Source organism: Sorex fumeus, unplaced genomic scaffold (assembly GCF_029834395.1).
Source record: "Sorex fumeus unplaced genomic scaffold, SorFum_2.1 ptg000098l, whole genome shotgun sequence".
NCBI classification, from domain to species: Eukaryota; Metazoa; Chordata; class Mammalia; order Eulipotyphla; family Soricidae; genus Sorex; species Sorex fumeus.
Window position 1 is genome coordinate 40,980,424 of NW_026606155.1, and position 20,879 is coordinate 41,001,302.

The 20,879-nt window shown below is 50.0% G+C and overlaps 1 protein-coding gene across 4 annotated transcripts in view; it reads right to left on the reverse strand.

The window, feature by feature from the left end:
- Positions 1-20,879, reverse strand: part of SAMD4A (sterile alpha motif domain containing 4A) — a 243,956-nt gene that overhangs the window by 6,736 nt on the left and 216,341 nt on the right. For all 4 annotated transcript variants that reach the window (XM_056134246.1, XM_056134249.1, XM_056134247.1 and 1 more), the window contains 5 exons: positions 20,242-20,566; positions 18,109-18,194; positions 12,244-12,362; positions 8,054-8,255; positions 6,741-6,867 (listed from right to left, as the gene is read on the reverse strand). In XM_056134246.1, the coding sequence (XP_055990221.1) occupies positions 6,741-6,867; positions 8,054-8,255; positions 12,244-12,362; positions 18,109-18,194; positions 20,242-20,566 (859 nt within the window). The remainder of the gene's footprint in view (positions 1-6,740; positions 6,868-8,053; positions 8,256-12,243; positions 12,363-18,108; positions 18,195-20,241; positions 20,567-20,879) is intronic.

Sequence of the window (20,879 nt, forward strand, 5' to 3'; positions counted from 1 at the left end):
CACTCCAGAGTTCCCTAATGGTGTGACTTTTTAATTGTGTATTTGATAAAAACAGATCCATGGCAGCTCCTCCTACACACGAGACAGAGAGAAACCAGCTGGGCACATGCCGGCTTCCCTCTCAGCCCACTCCCAACCCTGCAGGCCCACCTTAACCACCAGGCCACCCCCTGCTGGGGCTTCCTCACAGCCCTCATTATGGGGTCCTGGTATTCAGAGAGGGAGGGTGACCAGTTCTAGGATGGACAGGGTCCAGGCTGATTTGGGTCTCCTGACATGTATATATATTTTTTCAGCAGCCCTATAAGGACAGAGCACAGCGTCTTGTCAGCATCAAGAAAGTTCTGGAAGGAAGCAACTGCCCATCCCAAATAAGGTATTGTCCATGCAATGAGTAGTGGTGGGGAGGTGTACGACTCGGATGACAGAAAGTGACTATCACTTCTGGGTCCCTCATGTGTGTGACACCTAAGAAGTCTCTCTCAGTCACAACTCTGAGGCAACATCTTTGGAGTTTCAGTCTGAGGAAAAAAATCTTTACCATCCCACTTGGCCAAACACAGGGATTGGTCGTGAAGGTTTCTCTGTGGGATTCCCAGAAAGACTCTGAGGCTCAAACAGGGAAAAGTGGGGCCACTCGGAGGAAAAGAGAGGGTGGGACAGGTTGACAGGAAAAGGGCTGAGGAGAAAGTTTCTGTTCATTTCACATGAGAAAATGCTCTACATCATTAATCATCAGGGAGATGCAGATCAAAACCACAATGAGATACCATCTCACACCTCAGAGACTGGCCCACATTCAAAAGAACAAAAGTAACCGATGCTGGCGTGGATGTGGCGAGAAAGGGACACTCCTTCACTGTTGGTGGGAATGTCCACTGGTTCAGCCCTTCTGGAAAACAGTATGGACGATTCTCAAAAAATTAGAAATTGAGCTCCCATTTGACCCAGCAATACCACTCCTGGGAATATATCCCAGAGAGGCAAAAATGTATAGTCGAAGTGACATCTGCACTTGTTTGTTCATTGCAGCACTCTTTACAATAGCCAGAAACTGGAAGAAACCTGAATGCCCAAGAACAGATGACTGGTTAAAGAAACTTTGGTACATCTACACAATGGAGTACTATGTAGCTCTTAGAAAAGATGAAGTCATGAAATTTACATACAAATGGTACAATATGGAAAGTATCATGCTAAGCGAAATGAGTCAGAAAGAGAGGGATAGACATAGAAAGATTGCATTCATCTGGGGGATATAAAGTAACAAAATATGAGATTAATACCCAAGAATAGCTGAGATCAGCACCAGGAGGATTACTCCATAACTTAGAGGCCAGCCGGGTATCCTAGAGGAAAGGGCAGTTCAGATAGAGAAGGGAGCACCAAATAAAGGATGTTTGGAGGATCCTCCCAGGAGGGGAGATGCATGTCGAAAGTAGACTATGGACTGAACATGTTTGCCACTCAATGCCTCTTTTGCAGACCACAACACCCAAAAGGAGAGAGAGAACACAGGGGATTGCCCTGCCACAGAGACGGGGGGATGGGGGGATGGGGGTGGGAGGGATATTATCCATGGTGGTGGAAAATGGGCACTGGTGGAGGGATGGGTATCTGATCATTGTATAATTGAAACCAAAGCACAAAAAATTGTAAATCTACAACTTTAAAAAAAATAAAATAAAATAAAGGGAAAAAAAAAAAAGAAAAGGGCTGAGGAGACAACTTGGGCCTCTGGGCTGTGAGCAGAGCTGTGAGGAAGAAAGGGCGCCTGCAGCAAGATGGGGACCTGGCAGGCAGGGAAGGGTGGATGATGGTAGCTGGGATGGCGTTATGAGCAGTTCCCAAGTCTGCTGTGGGAAAATAGCTTTTCTCTGAGGGCTCCAGCTCTTCCTAAACCCACACAAAGTCAGTGCTGTGGAAACCCACACAAAGTCAGTGCTCAGGCAACCACACGTCCACCAAGAGTGATGAGGAATAGACAGGACGTGACCACACACCCCTGCTTGCTTTGAGCCCATGCGTGTGGATTCCTCTCAGAAAATAAGAGCTCAGATTCAGCTGAGGATGTCCACCCCTCTGCCCACCCCAGTTTCCAGCTGTCAGTTCCTGAGCAGAGCTGCTGGCTGGGCTCATTAAGGGGACACGGAGTGAGGGTTTATGGAGGAGCAGGACTTGGGTCTGCCCTGGGCACGGCCTCCTGCCCACTCTCTCGAAGGCCCTTCTCCAGAAGGGCTCTAGGACTCACTTCCCTGAGAAGGAAGAGCTGGATGCTGCAGTCTCCAGGCTTTGCTCCTGGGCATGCAGCAACCGATGCAGAAGTTTTTTATAGGGGTCACCCCCAAGAGGGCTTGGGAGGTGGTGCCCTACCCAGTATTTGGCGCCAGGGATCATGCCAGGGCCTCTCGTGCAGGCCGAGTGTGTGCCCTATCATGGAATCGCTGGGATGGTGCCCAGAGGAGGTTGGCTGTGTGAACAGAGATGTCACCTCAGGAAATGCCCTGTCTCACCCTGGGCTGCCCAGTCCCAGGGCAGTGTGCAGCCAGCCAGCTTCTAGCTCCCAGGCCCCTGATCCTTCCTGCCAGGCCCTCTGGGGGATACAGTGCACTGTGGTCTCCCAAGTGGAACCAGTGCTCAGAAATCCCGAGGCTGGATCCTGGGGCACTTACTTCTAAGATTAGGTATCACCTGCAAGTGGTTTCCAAGCCAGTTTTCTATTTAGGTAGATGTCCTATACACCTCCCTCTGAAGGCACAAATAATTATTAAATATTTGGGGAGCCTACCAAGGTTAGGGAGGCCTGGGGGCTACTCCCAGTGATACTTAGCCAACCAGACTGATGGTTCAATGCTAGGGTTGGGCTCGAACTGGGGGCTTGCTGCATGCAAGTTATGTACCCCTGCACCTCTCGGCTTCTCTGAAGACATCTCTGTGGCCGGGGGAAACCAGGATGTGGACTGTCACACCGTTTTGGAGGGTTTACATGGGGGCACTCCCAGGCTCAGGGAGGGCCTGGCCGTGGCAGCTGGATGGGCAGAAGGGAAAGTCCTCACAGTGGCTTGGGTTCTGGAAGCCGGATGGGAATGCACTCAGTGCCAGGCAAAGGCTGAAGAGGAACACCCCGGAGCCCACCACAGAAACTCCCTGCAGTGCTCATGCCTGTCCACTCACATCTGGGCTGTGCTCTCAGTGAACTGGCCAGGAGCCAGCCTGCAGGAGCTGAGTGTGTTGGGCAGGACTCAGGAGAGGCTGCTGCCCAGGTGCCGCTCCCACCTCGCCCCCAACACTGTCCACTTGTTTCATTGGGAAAGAGTAAGTAGCATGGACCCCATTCTTTGGCCTTCAATAGAAACCTCAGCATAGACTTGCTGCAAGTGGGTTTATAATTGAGTGAGGTTGATTAAAACACAAAACTCAAGGCAGGCTGCAGAAGGCAGAGTTGATAAAAAGACTTGCAGGTAGTGTCCAGGATGATGGAAAAGAAGCCTGAAGATGCAGCTGCCTCTGGGCTTGGCTGGGGAAGGGGAGGCAACAGTTGCCTTTGGCTCACAGATCCTTGGGTCTTGCTTCATGCCTCATGAGTGAGCATCAACCGGCCTCTCAGCACTGCTCCCAGCAGCCCAGCAAATAAAGGGGCAGATGGAGGGATCCCGAGCAACAGACACAAATGGGGCTCCCTCGATGGGTGTGGTTTTCCCAGAGATGACTGACCAGGAGCAGGAGGAGAAGGTGCAGGGAGCACAATGAATGGAGGACTTAGAAGAGAACCACAGAGATGCAAATCAGAACAACAATGAGATATCATCTCACACCACAGAGACTGGCACATATCCAAAAGGAAAAGAGCAACCAGTGCTGGCATGGATGTGGGGAGAAAGAAATTACTTCACTGTTGGTGGGAATGCTGACTGGTCCTGTCTTTTTGGAAAACAACATGGACATTTCTCAGAAAAACTAGAAATTCAGCTCCCAGCAATACCACTTCTGGGATATATCCTGTGGGCCCAAAAATCACAGCAGAAACACCACCTGCACTCCTATATTCATTGCAGCACTATTCACCATAGCCAGAATCTGAAAACAACCTCAGTGCCCAATAAAGATGAATGGATAAAGAAACTATAACATCTACACAATGGAATACTACATAGCTATTAGGAAAGACGAAGTCATGAAATTTGCCTATAAATGAATGGACATGGAAAGTATCATGCTAGTAAAATGAATCAGAATGAGAGGGACAGATATAGAATGACTGCATTAATTTGTGATATATATACATATATATATATATTAGAATACTAATATCCATGACATGGGAAAACAGGAGCTAGGAGGACTGGTCAATGGTTGGAATCAATCACCAGTGTGTGTTGGGATGGATGGAGGTTAGGTAAGATAGAGGCCAGTATGACAATAAGAGCTGGGAATGATCATGTTAGACGAGAAGCGAATGTTAAAAGTAGGTAAAGGGATATTGATAATCTTTCAGGATCTGTATTGCAAACCACAATGCCCAGAAGGGGGGAGGAGAGAGACAGAGAGAGGGAGGGAGAGAGGGGGAGAGAGAGAGAGAGAGAGAGGTGATGGGAGGGAAACTGGGGACACGGGTGCTGGAAAACGTACACTGTTGGAGGAATAGGTGTTGGAATACTGTGTGACTGAAATCCAATCATGAACAGCTTTGTAAGGGTCTATCACAACGATTCTATAAAAAAAATCTTAAAAAAAAGAGAAGAGAACCACAGGAAGGGGAAAGTGCTGAGAGCAGAGAAGGTTATGGGTCTGAGGAAAGGAGAGCCACTGGCTCCACCGAGGCTCCGGGAGGCTGCAGGCAGAGGTGAGATGGACCCTTACTCCAGAGAACAGCCCCAGGTGCCCAGGAAGCCTGCAGATGGGATCCAGTTTCTCTCTCACTGGGCAGGGATAAACACACCATCTGCATGAGAACACGGGTGGGATGCAAATGTCTAGGCAGAAAGCCTTCACAACTCCCACATTTTATTAACGATTTCTTTCCAGGTAGAAAAGCAGCCAAGAGTATGTAAATGGACAAAAGGAAATTTAAAACCAAACTGCACCCACAAAGTGAACTCCGCAAGTCTAGAAGCAACTTTGCTGTTGTTTGGGGGCCACCGCTAGTTGGGATCAGGGCTTACTCTTGGCTCTGAGTTCAGGGATAACTCCTGGTGTGGCTCAGGGAACACACTGAGGTGCCAGGAATTGAACTGGGATTAGCTGGGTGCAAGGCAAATTCCTTAACCCTTATGTGATCTTTCTGACCCAGCTAAAAGCAATGTATCACAAGCATCAGGACCATGTGGAGACTCCTTCCTTCCCTGACACCCCTCACCTAGGGTCATGTTAGTCACCTAGTGGTCACCTGTCCACTCCGACTCGTGTGTGTGTGTGTGTGTGTGTGTTTGTGTGTGTAGGGGTGGTGATTGTGCGGGGTGTCTGGGTCATTCCTGGCTGGCTCAGGGACTATCCCTGGCTCTGTCTGGTGTTACTTCTGAAAGTGTCTGATTATACGAGGATTATATGCAGAGCTGGGGCTTGAACTAGGGATGGTCTCATGCAAAGCCAACACCAAACCTCTCTACTCTCTCAGAACCCTCCAGATTCCCCACTGAGAGCAATGAGTCCTGGTTCCCCTGGCTGGATTTCAGTTGCACCATGGACAAAACTCTGCCACTCTGACTGCAGTCTGATCCTTCAGCCCAGCCATGGCTGCGGGACTCCTGTGGCACTTAGTGACCACCACTGTCCTCACCCTGCCAGGACTCTGCTCTCCTCTTCCTACTCTCCCCCCTTGGTTCATCTGTAGTTCTACAAGACTTCCTTACACATACACACACACACACACACATACACACACTCACACACCCTCCTCCCCCATCCCCCCCCGACACACACACACACACACACACACACACACACACACACACACAGAGGCCACAGTGACATTTTTCCTCTTTAAAGGGACAGAAATTCAGACATGGAGCAAGTGTCCCGCTCCTAAAGAGCACATTTCCCTGTAGGTTCGACACAGGCCTGAGGTGCCTGCCCAGCTGGGCACATTATTGTTTGTGGGACTTTGTATCACTCACATAGTCTTCACTGTCTGTGTCTGCTCTGTCTGGATCCAGAGGGCTGGGGAGAGAGCTCCCAAGATGGAAATACATGTACATGATTTGTTTGCGGTGCTCTGGCTTTGATCCCAGGCAACACAGGGTCCTCCTGAGCACTAATGGAAGAGAATGCTGGTATACTGAGCTGGGAGTAATCTCCCAACACTGCTGGAAATGGACCGGTGTGTGTGTGTGTGTGTGTGTGTGTGTGTGTGTGTGTGTGTTTGTATGTGTGTGTGTGTTGGGGGGAAGGCATATATCTCCTCCCCTCTGACACCCATACACAGAGAACCCTTCCCCATCTACCCCCGAAAGCCCTCTGGGTTTTTTTCAAGTTTCCATCCATCAAAACATAAGGGTATCCCCCAAATCCCAGTCAGATTGCATTCACCCCGGGTCTCCATGACTGGACCCCAGCCAACCAACAGCTATTCACGCTGGCAAGACTCAGCTTCAAGAAGGAAAAGTTCTGAGCAAGAAGCACTGCGAGGAGGGTTTGTGGTGATGATTCATCGCCAGCTCCCTGGCGGGATTCTCTGGGCCACTGTGCCGGCTCCTGGCCACCTCTGAGGGGTGAGAGGATGTGCCAAGAGGTGGCCGCCCTACCTGGCTGCTGGAACATCAGCATGTTCTGTGGAGACGTGTGCACAGGCAGTGAGCGGGTCCTCTGCACAGAGCTGTGGGTGCGGCTGGGCATGCTGTTACTGCCCCCGGGGTTGGCAAACCAGAGGTTCTAGGGAGAGACAAGGAAATCAGTGCGGAGGCTCTGGGGTAAGGGGAATGAAACAGGGCCCCAGGGCAGGATCTGGGAGGTGCGGGTCCCAGAGATGCCCCAGGTCACTTTTCCACCAGGACCAGGACTGTGTGTGTGTGTGTGGTGGGGGAGTTGGGGGGTGGTGGCTCCGTGCACTGGGCTCCCACATCCCCGCCCCCATCAGAGCCCTCACCTGTGTCTGGCTCCCCTCTCCCTCCTTCACGCCAAGATTCTCTGTAGCCCTTTTGTCGCCTTTGTTTTTCCTCTCACTTTTCTAGGAAATGGGGAAGTTCTATAAACGTTTGCCACGGAGAGCACAAACTATTTCAGGGCTCTCATTAGACTTTGTTTCCGAGTCTTACAATTTACTACAAAGCGAGGAGAGAAAAAAGGAACGTCCCAGCTGGCAATGAGCTGGCACTACTCAGCTGGTGTCTGTGATGGGGCGGGTGTCCTCACCATGACTTTTGACTGCGGTAATGGCCAGGAAAGTGGAGGTACGGTGGTGGGGGGGGTCCCAACACCCTCTGCTGCCCACCTCAGCCGAGCACTGAATCCCACCCCTCTCATCTGAGACAGGTTTCCTGTTTTAGGCGCCTGTAGTATCCCTGCTTTTGTCATGACAACTCAGCGCCTCAGAGCCACGGTGTCCCCTGAGCCCCAGGTGCACCCTGCAGGGGCCCTTTCAGAGATGGGGCACATGGGTGAGCAAGCGAGGGGACAGGGCTCCAGATGGGCGGAGGTCACCTAAAGCACAAGGGGGGATTCAGGGCAGCTGGGCCCGGACAGAGTCTGGCTGAAGTTCTCGCTCAACCCCTCTGGGCTCCCTCCAGGATTCTCCTGCACCCACCTGCTAACCCGAGTAGCTGAGCTGTTTACTGTAAGGGAGAAAATGCTGGAGATATGCAGGTTTCTCTGCAACCCAAAGGCGGGGGATGCTAAGGTCTTGGGGGGCCCTCAAAAGTCAGGAACATGACAAAGGTTTTGTATTTCTTTCTTAAGGTCCCCAAGTTTAAATGCTCTGCAGGAGGTGGCTTTGCCTCAGGAGAGATCATGAAATTGTGTATGTGTGTATGTGGGGGGGGGGGCACTGTTTGCCCTGGCCCCAGGGTCCTTGGGGTCCTCGGGCTCAGCTGGCTCACCCTCCTCCCAGCACAGAACCAACCTGTCTGCCTTGTTTCATGATGGTGGGGTTGGCCGCCGTGTTGCGCTGTGCGGAGCTGACAAACCCGCTGGTGCCCAAGAGGCCCAGGCGGGCAGAAGGGACATTCCGAGCCGGGATCTGGTACTGGCGTGGGTTCCGTCTGCCCATGCCGCCGCCCACAGAGCCAGCCGTCGGCAGCGAGTTGGACTGCCCAAAGCCGCGACTGTGGGAGTGAGCAGAGGAGACAGAGGCCATCAGGCTCCACAGCCCCTCGCAGCCCCAAGCTGCCTCCTTGGGAGGTGCCCTCCCACCCCCCTACGCTTCTGGCAGCTGGGAGGCCCTGGTGGGGATGGGCTCTAATGACAATGACCGCTGACAATCCGCATCACCATCCTGGGACTTGAGTGCAGATTTACTCCTCATCACCACCCCAGAAAGGAGGTGCCCCCTGGACCCCTTCCCTAGCTGGGGAGGGAGAACAGAAAGCTGGACTGATGTTGCCGCTCTGCCTGTGAGCGCTCTCTGCTCTCTGTAGCCTTCTCGCTGCGGCATCCACAGTCTGCCTGGTCCCTCTGGAGAGAGGGGCCTGGGAGCCCCACCAGGATGAAAAGCACAGGGAAAAACAGAACAGTGGCCGAGCTGGTCACTCCTGATGACCCAGGCCTGACTCGGTTCCCGGCTGTGTTGGTGTGGGCAGTGTGACGGAGCCCGAGACTCAGTCCTGAGGGCGCCTCTCCAAGTGGCCACACTGGCCACACTTCAGGCCCCTCTGAGAGGAGAGAGGAGACCAGGGAAGAGGAGAGTTGCAGGCCTGGACTGGGGACCGCTCCTGCTCCCCATCCCATGGATCTTCCTTCCTCCCTGCCCCCATGCATCCCTAGGGAAAAAAATCACGCAGAAAGGTGGGGATGGGTGGGTGGGTGCTGCCTTTTGACGCTCTGCTCCCCTAGGCGGGTGACCTCAGCACCGAAGAACTCTCCTGTCCGCGTGCCTCCGTCCTGGGAGGGCGCAGGGCAGCCAGCAGGGTTTCAGGAACCAGCACATTCTTTCCAAGAAGAGTCAGCTTGAGTCATTCGCTGCTTCAGTCAAACTGCTTTACCTCCAACGGCCACCAGATGGAACAGGCTCACTGCCGCAGCCACCAAGCAGACTCCCGAGGCTGATGACATACATGGTGGACCCGGAGAGGATGGCTGGGGTGGGGGGCGAGGGGAGCCGAGGAGAGTCATTTCCTAAGCGTGTGGGAAGGAGGCGCCCCCCAGTTGACAGCAAGGCTGACAGGACAGGATTCTCTGATCCCCAGAATTCCTCTGTTGGCAAGGCAGAGGTCAGGAAGAGAATTCCACAGGGAGTACCACTGATTTGGGGGCTGGTGGTACTCCAGGCTTTTGACGCCAAGAGTTCTAGTTCCGGTCAGAGGCGTGTCTTCAAGTGGTGAAACGGCATTGTTGTCTCCACCCTGGACTCACTCTCATTCCTTGCCCCTTCCCTTTTCCTTCTGGTTAAGCGTCAACATTTAACTAAAGGAAACCCCAGGCCTGGAAGGGCAGAATTCCCTTCGGGTGACTGGAGAGAGCCCTCTGAAGAACTCTGAAGGATGAGCCAGCCACATGCAGCAAGTGGCCTCTCTCTTGTCTGTCTTCTGTGTAAACCGTGGAACCTCCTTCTGTCCTCTGGCTTTGGGAGCTGGGATTTTGGCCACCTGGCCCGATGATTCAGTATTCTGCTCAGACTTTTCCTTATTTAGTGCTGAAGGCTTTTTTGCTCAATTGCCTTTTTGGTTGGATTTTTTAAAAGTTATTTCATATGCAAAATACAGTAGTCTGTGATGGATGCTAAAATAGTCGTTGCTCCCAGGAAGGAAAGATTATGTTCTCAAAGCAATGGAGTATGGCCACTGAGTTCTGTTGTGAGCCTCTCACTGGACAAATGAGAGCTCCAGGGACTCCTAAAGCCAAGACTCATGGAGCTGAGCTGTATGTGACCAGGAGAGCCTGGAATATCTGGGGAATAGAGTGGACGTTTGCCAGGGGGAGAGAGCACTAACTAGTTCATCTTTCTCCAGCCACTGATGCCCTACTGTGCATTGATTATTGCACACTTGTGGAGCGTGGATGCTGCTGACAGCCAGAGCAGATGCTGACATTCCTTAAGATCACCTCACTGGATGAAATAATTAATGGGAACAAAGTGACACAATTAGAGTTTCTAATCTGTCATTCTCTGCGTCTTTCTCTGCCTTCCTAAATCTAGCCAACTGAAATCATTACGTTGAAATGCTTGAAAAGATTGATAAAATGGCATTAATAAGCACCAATTAATTTGGGATTTGCGATAATTCAAGCAGGGGCTGGGTCACAGTTACCTTTGTATCTTCGGAGAAACAGATCTTCAAAGCAAATTAATGGCATAAAGAGATCCCAGAGGTAATGTTATGAGAACAAATTATTTTCTAGAGCTTTACCAACTTCCAATTGAACATCTACAATCGATGCTGGAATTCATTTCACATCTAGCCAATAAAACAAGGTTCATCAGGTTTCTGGTCTGTCCAGCCTTGTCCTTATCCAAGCAACAGGGACATGAACAGGCACCACAATGACTGTCCCTGCCCCACCCTGGGCAAGAAACACAGATGCAAGGGTGACAGAGGCAGGTAAGGACACTTGTGAAGAGGAGCCAATAGCTCAAAAGCCTTATCTTCATCTTTAACCTGTAAATTAAATCTCTTTCCTGTTGACACCTGCCTCCTTTTTTTTGAGAACCTGGTGTTGTGGGACGGGGCTGGAGAAGAATTAACTTGAGAAAATTCCTACTACCTTGACAGAGATTGAGGCAGCCTCCAGGAGGCGATTTAGGAGCAGGTATTGTCTTTCACTTGAGCCCCCAGGAATCATTAAGGTGCACTTGATTCTGGGTGTCCACTAAGAAGGAAAACTCCTGAGGGCCAGTGGCCAGTATGCTGGCAATAAAGTGTTGCTCTGACTGTTTGCACATTGACCAGAGATCGTGAGGTCTGCCTGACATCTGCAATGGCTTAAAGCACCGACTGGAGTTGGTGCTGACCTGCTGGCCTAAATCCTGGCTGCCCCTACCTGCCCCTACCTCCCCAAATCTGCTGTAAACAGGGGTTAATAATAGCCTCTTTACCTCAGATGCTTGTTGTAAGGATTAAGTGTATTAATATTCTGAAAGCGCTTGGATACCACATGGCACATGGGAAGTGCTAAATGTTTAATAAATAACCGTGTTATATATGCTCGAAAATGACAACACTTCAATTTTTACATTCAGCTTTAACCAAGACTACTTGCAAATTTCAACTGACCTTAAGTCCCTAAAATCACACTGAAGACTTTTTTGAGTGCCCAAATTGTTCATCCCAATTCTAGATATGCGCTGTGAAGTGAATTACAAACTTTCCAGGGGCAGGTGGGAAAAGCAGGGATCTGCTCACGTTTCAAAATGTAATACTGAAGTGGACTCTTTAGGATGTTTGCATCACCGGCTCCTGCCTCCTCCCCACTAAAGCTCCTGTATCATTGTTCAAGGCTTAGCTCCACTCCTCCCCATAATCCCTCCCTCAGATTGTCACTGTAATTCACCTTTAATATGCAATTGGATTCAATTTAAAACCAGATTAAGGTAATGGGTTCTAAAGTACAAGGAGGCTTATTTTTAACTGCATTCCAGAAGCTGAAGTACTATGAAAAATCAAGAATTGTACCGCTCTACTCTGAGATTGCAGCTTAGACCAAAATAGACTTGCACTGGGCGCTTTACCCGGCCACTGACTATAATTAGCTTGTCTGCAGTTAGAATGGAGAGGAGAAATTACACTACCACTTAGGTGCTGATGGAACATCCCAGTTTTGTCCTTCCAGGGCCCCCTTCTGCGGATAAACCACCAAGCGTTTTGTTGGCATTCATTGCATCACACCCCCTCTCCTCCCTGGATGCCTATCTGGATCAGCGCCACCAGGCTGGCAATGTGCTCCGAGGACTAAGAGAATCCCATTCAGTTCTTCCTCCGGGAATGCTTTTTCCAGGCCCCACATGTTTCAAGAATGCAATCTGGAACTTGTCATAGGGAGTTCTGGGGACCACAGACCAAGGATGTCCTGCCTGAGTCTTGCCCTGTGAACCTGGGCTGTTGGCACTGAGATACCTGGGAGCCACCGTGCATGACCAAGAATGAAATCTCAACCTACTTTCTTTGCTGTCGATATCCTGATATGTCTAGAAGGGTTTTCCGAGGGAAAGACCGAAAGAGCTTCTGCACCTGCTGTTTCCATGACAACAATCTTTTTTTCTGGGTCTCTGTAAATGCCTGCAAAAACAAACAGGACTTTTTTAATGGGCGACGCAGTCTGACATTAGAAGGAGAAACATGCAATTAACAGGGGGAAACATCGAAGTCTCTGCAGTTGCCTTTTCTTCACCTGTTCCCAGCCTGGTCCAAACAGCAGTTAGTTTCATTTGAGAGCTGTCTCGACTGAAAAATCTAAGTCATCTGACATTGGCAGTAGCTAGTAAGGTACACGCATTAAGGTTTTGCTTTTGACAACCCTTGTTTTGGGTTGTATTTCTGGCCCTCTTTCCCTCCCTCCTGAAACTCTCTGGACTTTATTAACCCAGAATGAATTGCAAAATTGATTATTGAATACTCTGGTTTTTGCAGGCCCCCTGCATTTTTCATAATCAATGGAAATGCTAAACCACTCCAGAAATCAATCTGCTTGAGGAGGTCACCATAGTGTTGTCCAGAGGGCTTCAGAAAATGAATTCTAAGCTGTGTTTCAGAGTCTCACTGAGAAATCTCCCAGTTAAGGGTCCCCATGCTCTACAACACTCCCTTTTCCCACATGCCAATCCTGACCACATTTTTGCTTTGTTTACTAAGAAAAAAAACGGGTAGACCAGGTGTTTTTCTCAACTCTTTTCAAATACAACTCATGTTTAGGAATCTTCTACCAACTGCCTCGAAACACACTTGCTTCTATCTTGTATCTTTGGGGTAGAGCCTTTGTGAAGAACTTTACAGAGTCCCCAAGAGTCTCAAAACTCATGGTATAGTAGAACCACTGGAGATCATAAAAGCACAAATTCCTCATTTCCCTCCAGCACACCCAGAGGCCAGTACAACAGCACTGGGGTCTACAGAGGTTGTGCTGATGGCTGTGCTCTGGTAGTTGTGCTGGCAGCTCATGATGTGGACTTATGATCTGAAGGGGAGGACCATGCATGCTATACAGAGCCCTCATGAAGTGTCTAAACCTGAGGCCCACTCATTGTGGGAAATCTAAGAGTCGATCGATTAGCAGTAAAAATGATGGAAATAAAATACTAAGTCGTTCTGTCAATAAGACATGAAATCCCTTAAATAGCAGAAAATAATTGTTTAGCGTAACTAGCTCTGGGACTATTTCTCATAAAGGAAACAGTACTGAGACAAGGGAAAAAATGACAGCTTAATTTTCTCCTGATGACATCTGATCTTAAGGACCAAAACACAGAGCTGTGTGAGAACTCAGCGATTCAAAGTAAAAAGATCTTCACCATTTTTTAAAAAAAAAAAAAGTTGACAACTTGAAAATCCCTTTCTCCTCCTGGAAAGTCTTAGCCAGACCCCGTGGACAGTCAGTCACCCCCAAAGGACTTGGTGTTCCATTGGAGAGAGAGAGGTGCTGAGCCCCTGAAGGTGCATGAGGATGGTTCTCATGATAGAGATAATATTTTCCTCACTTGTTGGTGATGTTTGATGAGGAATTTTATTTTTACTATAACTGTTATTGGGTTTGGGGACACATTTGGCTGTGCTCAAGAGCTTACTCCTGGCTCTGCACTCAGGGATCATTCCTGGTGAGCCTTAGGGGAACACATGGGAAGCTGGAGATTGAACCCAGTCGGCCATGTGTAAGGCAAGCACCCTACCTGCTGTACTATATCACTCTGGCCCACAGTGAGGGGTTTTAAACTGTGCCTGTATACCTCTGAAAACTGCAAAGGCAAATATTTCTGCTGGACTCATAATGACATAGGTTTTATCTGTGTGTGGCCCCAGAGATCAAACTCAGGGGTTCACACATGTGAGGTTTCTAGTTTATCACTGAATCACATCCCTAGTCCGGATTCTACTTTTGAATTCAAGATTGTGGGCTGAAGGTGCTAATCAAGATGACAAAGGGAAGGCGATGAGAAACTAGATTTGGGGTTGGAAGAAGGTTCAAATCCCTTATGCAAATACCTCCTCCTGACACTCAGTTTATTTAACAAGAGGTGAAAGCGAGTCAGGGAGATAGTGTAGGAGCCAAGGCACTTGCCTTGCATGTGACCACCTTAAATACAACTCCCAGCACATTCCCACAACAATGCCAGGAGAGATGCCTCAGCACAGAGTCAGAAGCAAGCACTTAGCATTCCCAGGTGGAATCCAAATGGCTCCTATCACCTCCCCACGCAAAGGCTAACAATGTTAAAGGGACATTGTAAAAATTAAATGAGATAGCACACGAAAAACATGTATCACACTTAAAACAGGTCTGGCTATAAGTAATGGATCAAGGATGCTGCTCCACAGACATTTTGGCCAGTCCTTTGGGGTGTATACCCCAGCTTTTGGGTGATAGAATGGGAATTCCTGTGACATCTGGTATTCAACAATCATCTTGAATTCCAGCCAATGACTCTAAAGTCTCACAAGTGCCATGCTCCGGTGTCAGCCTAAAAGGCAATTGGCCTGCATTTTCTGCATTGGCTTGCAAAGGAGTAAAAGGCTCTGTTTCTAGATGTGTGTGCTAAGTGCTTGCAAGGACACTGTTCATACATGACATCTCCAGGATGGCAAAGCCCAGCCAAGGCATGGAAATGTTTACATCCTCACAGAAAGATCAGGTTCTTCACTCAACAATGGGGCATTAGGCAACATTTCCGGGTTGCCAACAAGAACGAGCACCTTAGCTGTGCTGAGAGTGTGGGCTGGATTGTCTCAGCCCTGGAAGCTGCCACAGGGAGGCATGAGGAGCCTGACCAGCTCCCCTGCACTCTGAAAGTTTCTTGTGCCTGCAAAGGAGCACTCTACAATGGCAGCTTCACTAGGGGGACTGGGGCAGCTGGCACCTCACCTCAGTCCTGGCTGATGCTGACAGCTGAGCTGTTCTGCAGCAGCTTTCCTCAGGAACTGGAGGGGAAGAAAGTCACTACACTCCAGATGGCCTAGACGCAGCCAGTCAGCCAGTTCTGAGTCCTCTATCCCTGTCAGGCCCAGACCAATAACTCTGTCTGGAGGAAGATGGCTGAGACGTATCTGCATTTATAGACTCACCAAGGGGGATAAAGAGTTCATCTCTTCCAGAACCGCCTCAAGATGGCAAGGAGGCAAGAAGCCTGGAATTATAATTCAGGATGTGGAGGGACTGGTCTCAGAAATCCAATCCAGAACCATCTGGTTCTTCTTTTTACTAGTCTAGGGACTCGCTTCCTCTCTCCTCAGGGAGGAAGGTATCCTAGCTGAGCCAACACCCTCCCCTTCAGTCTTCGAAAGACGAGCCTTTCGGCACTGTGAAAGCCAGTTCTGTCTCTAGTCATGGTGACCTTCCTGCAGGATGGAACCCGCGCCTCCTCTGGTCCTCATAGGGAGTGTGTGTTCTGCCCACAGAAAATAGTCTGAGGTGGTGGAAAATGAATTTAGACATATTTTTTCTTTTCCTTTGACCTAAAATAATAATAAAAGGTTTTGGACAACATTTTTCCTCCCAAGGCAGAGAACTCATCCCTCCAGCCTGATGTGAATTCCAGCGAGCAGACATGAGCTCCTTCCTGCCTGTGACTCTCAATCAGGGAGGCAGCCATAGGCCGCAATCAGGGCCTCTTGTCAGCAGACGAGTCCACAGGGGGCCACCTCAGCGCTGAATCACTTGGGCATGTTGAAAGGAAAAGCAGAGAGAAACAAGAAGGAGAGCTTGGGGTGCCCAGACAGAGCAAGTGTAGTGGCAGGAATGTGAGAAGTGCCAGGCCACAGCTTCGGGGATACAGTCTGGGAGCACGTGGACGGTTCAGCCAAAGCAGCCGCAGGAATTATTGTGTTGTCTTGTGGGTACACGTGAGGGAGGTGAAAGTAACTTGTCACGCATCTTGAAGGCTCAATGTAAAAGTGGGTGCACAAGAGGAAGCAGGTTCTGGTTTGCCTTATTACCAAGTTGACATGCTCCCCAATTAGCCTCGAGTCCTCAAACATCATCCTCCTTCCCAAGAAGTCACTGAGCCCTCAACATCGTTCTCGCCACTGCAGAGACTCTCGGGCTCTCCTTCCAGCTCTCAGGGGTTGGGGGTCATGCCCGGGGTAAATGCCTGTTGCTGGCCCTGGGCTTGGTGGTGTCTCTCCTTGGCTGTTTTTCTTTGACCTCACCTGCTCTCCTCATACCACAAGCTGCCTCACTACTGACAGGCCTATGAATGAGCGAGCCCACAAACTCTTTCCGGGACTCTTTCTGTCTGGACCTTCTCTCTTTCCTGTTCCTTTCTTTTGGTCAAATCCAGAACAGTGGTGGACCATTTACAATCTAGAAATTTACATTTATAATCGTGGCTGCACAAGCTCTCATGATATTCAAAATGAGCTATGGAAAATATATTATCTAGCATCTGTGCCTGGCAGGTAGGCTTGAATGGTGGTGCGAAAATTTGAGCAAAACATGATGCCCCAAATTAGAGAGTATTGGGGAAATTGTCTGTCATGGAGGCAGGGTGAGGACAGGGATGTGAGTGTGGGCAGGGGAGGGAGGATATACTTGGGACAATGGTGGTGGAAAATGTGCACTGGGTGTTCCATCGTTGTATGGCTGAATCTCAAACATGAAAGCTTTGTAACTCTATCTTGCGGTGATACAATAAAATAAAAAAGTAATGTGGAGTTCATGCCCAATTCAATCAGCTTAATCAATGGCTGAGCAAATAGCCGCACTCCTACATTATTTAAAAAAAGAACAGTGTTGGAATTGGAAATGGAAGGGCCTCGGGGAGAGGAGGAGGAACACACAAGAAACCCTTGGATCAGGAGGGGTAGATCTGTGTTTGTTTTGTTTTTGTTTTGTTTTGGGGGAAGTGTGGACCTATATGTGAGAGGTGGTAGAGCCAGCCCTCAGAGGTGCAGAAAGCTTGGCAGGTTGTGTGGCAGCTGAGGGCCAGGGGGTCAGACCCCTCGACAAGGGATCCTTCTCTTTAGTGGAGCCCACAGGATGTCTGGGCTTCTAGATTCTACTCAGCAAAAGCGAGAAGACTTGGAGGCTTTTATCATCTTACTTTCTTGTCAAAGTATCATACACACACACACACACACACACACACACACACACCCAAAAAAAAGACCTCTGTGCCCTAGGTTTATCCTGTTCTGCACTCTCTACAGCCATGACTTTGTCTCTCTGGAGTGGGGAGGGTCCAAGGATCCGAATCCCAAAGGGAAGTACTAATCCATCCCCACAGGCCCCCAGCTGCAGCTGTGCCCAGAGCTGCCTCAGTCCGTGGGGAAGACGGCTCTCACTCTGAGAGTCTGTTGGGCACAGAGCCAGCCTGCCTCCATCCTTCTCCCAAAGGACATATGGCTAAATACACTTCCTATAAAAATCACAAATCAAAACACAGCAGAGCAGCCATCAAATCACACACAACACAGACACAAACACCCATGGCTGCCGCTGCTAACTCTCTCTCTCCCTTCCTCCAGTTTTCCAGAACTAGAAGGTGACACATACGTTTAAAAGTCCTGAAAAATGCCACAGGTGGTGGCTGCCTGGGCACCACCTCAGGCTTGGGGTCTCTTCCCCCGTCAGAAACTTCTCTCTGGCACACTCATGTCAGAGCGCTGTGGAGACGAGTCTTTGGTCACTGAACAACAATACAAGCTGTGTTTAGGTTTGAAGCCATCAGAGTCCGTTCTACCCAAGCTGTTATTAATGGTCAGGTACCCCTCGAAAACAAGTTGTTGGATACCAAAACGATCACATCACAGAAACTCTGAGACCCATTTCTCCAGTAAGGAGGAAAACAGTTTTAGACACCGTTTCATCACGACTCACCTCATGAATCAGACACTTGTCTATGAGCTGCAAGTAGGAACTTATATTTTCCTCATCAGGTCTGGAGACCAAAAGCTGCGTGCACACTGTGGATTCAAACAAACACAACGAGACGAATTAGAAAAATGTACCCCCTTCAACCACCCCAGATCAGCCTTGGATTCCCTCCGCTCTTTGAAGAGCTGTGTGTGCCCATGGCTTTGACGTCAGGTTCACAAAGAAGGCCAGAAGGCTCCTCATTCCACTGAGGGCAAAGTCTCGGTTGGCTGGAGTGCGGGGAGCTCGTGCCTGGAGGAGCCCCTCGGCCATTCCAGGCATACCTTTCTATATTAAGCCTTCAGCAGCCCCATCCGAGCCAGGCACGGCAGGAGGGAGCTTGCAGCAGTGGCCTGAGTTCTAGCTTTGAAAGAGGCTCTTTTTTGTGGAGCAGGAGTTCAAGCCGTCAAAGCCCGTGGCTGTGCGGGAGCTGACTGCAGGGATTTATGAATGAACTGTGCACCTTGTCTCCAGCAAGGAGGCGGGCACCTCTGTGGGGATGGAAGGCGAGTGAGTGAGTGAGTAAGTGTGCGTGCGTGCGTGTGTGTGTGTGTGTGTGTGTGTGTGTGTATGTGTGCAGGAGGCAGAAGCTTGTGACTCCGCCCCCGAGGGCTGTTTCTCCAAGTGCCACCTACATTCTGACACACTCAGGCTCACCCACACATCCCAGAGTGTAAGCAGAAGCTGACAGGAGCTCTTATGCGGGTGGAAGATTTCCTCACGGGATATGGGAGCCTGTGGGGCTCATCTTAGAGGTCCTGGGTGCTCTACTATGATGGCTGCTATGAGAGTGGGTGTTCAGCAGGCTACAGTGAGGGTTGCTGAGAAAAAGATGCTGGTAAGAAGTAAAAATGCCTTGAATCCAAATAGATCAAAGTGTGCAATGTGGGCCTCAAGATTTCTTTCTCTCTCTCTTTCCCAGCAGGACCAACTTGCCACAGACCCTTAACAAGAACACGTAGATTTTGACACAGATTTCCTGTAGGGCTTTAGAAGAAGCGAAGCTGGAAACCATTTCACTGTTCATGCATGGGGACCCTGCTAACGGACGTTCTGTGTACACAGAGGAATAAGATGCAGCTGTTAAAAGGAGGTGACACTATTTGTACTGACCATGTGGTCATTGTTTTCTCCCCATACGGGTGACAGTCCGGAGAGGGAAGAAGGGGTGGAGAGTGGAGAGAGGTGAGTTGGGAGAGCCCACACTGGCCATCAAGCTATGGGCATCTCAGCTCTGAGAACACTGCAAGTCAGCACCTCTGAACCAGGTTTCTGTGGGCTGAAGACGCCAGAGAGAGCGCAAAAGTGTGGAGCACAAGCTTTTCGTGCAGGAGTCCTGGATTGATCCCTGACACTGCACTGTCCCCTGAGCACTGCCAGGAGTGACCCCTGAGCACTGCCCAGTGTGGACCCCGAATAAAAGCAAACAGATGTTTAGGCATTAAGCCTGTTTTAGGGCATGCCCTGCAGAGTTTCTTGTTGCAGCTACAAGGCCCAGGTAGCCATTTCTTTTGATGAAAATGTAATTCTGAAATACTGAATATGCAAAAACAAACAAAAAATCAAAAACAAACCCCCACACACACTGTTTTCCCCTTCCCAAAGGAAAAGAACTGGCCTCCACTACACTTTTTTTTTTTTTAAGGATCAAGATTTCTTGGGCAGCAACCCTTAAATGACTCCAGTGATTTTCATCCAAGGACCCAAACCTCAGGAGAGGCACAGCAGGAGGTCCAGGCCAAAGAACGGATGTGGGGGCCCAAGAGATAGAACAGTGAGTAGGACCCTTGCTTTGCACCTAGCTGATCCAGGTTCCATCCCTTGCACCCCACTTGGTCTCCCAAGCTCTAGTGATCCCTGAGCGCACAGACCTGGTGAGGGCTGGTGTTAGCCAAGGGCCATGGCTCAGGGAGGCAGAGGAAAGGCACATGGGGTGAAGCAAGAGGCGTCTGGGGGTGAGACGGATGAGAATTCCGATGGGAATGACTGACCCATTCAGATGAGAATGACTTTCCTCATTAGGAAATGGGCTAAGGGCTTCCTGTGTGGAAGGCCACTGTGTGAGCCCTGTGGAGACTTCTCAGGAGCCGGTTTTACCTTTCCCCATGACACGTGTAAACTGTCCTGGGAGGTCCCCCTCCGGCAGGGGAGCGATGGCCAGCTCCCCATCACAGCTGCTCAGCTGGTGTGGTTGCAGCCCGCCGCTGGCTCCCGCAGAGCCTGTGGCCCCCGGGCCGGCCCCACCATCTTTACAGTCTGGCCTCTGGCTCTCAGGTCCCATCAGTGAAGGCTGCGAGGTGGGGGGCTCTCGGTGGCGAGTCTCTGGGGTGGTGCTCGGGGAGCTGTAGGCCTTGATGGGAGTCAGGATCATCTGGTGCAGTTCCTGGAGTGGGGCACGCAGGTTTCCCCCTTCGATGATATCCTGGGTGGCCAGAAGGAAGAGACCTATTAGGGGTGAGAAACAGGGGGCCCGAAGCTCCAAACCTCCCCAGGAAGGAGTTGGAGTGGTCTCTGTAAAGTTACCCTATTCCTCTTCTCCTTTTCGGGTTAGCCAAAATATGGAAGACGCAAAGGAGAAAAACAGACGTGACGTAAAATGATCTGGGTGCATTTCCTCCCCTGGATTCTTTAATGCCTTTTTATAAAATGTATGTATGTGGTTTCCATATACACACTTGAGAAGCAGAATGTGTACTATTGGGTATCCTATCCCGAGGTGAAGGAGCCTGTTCATT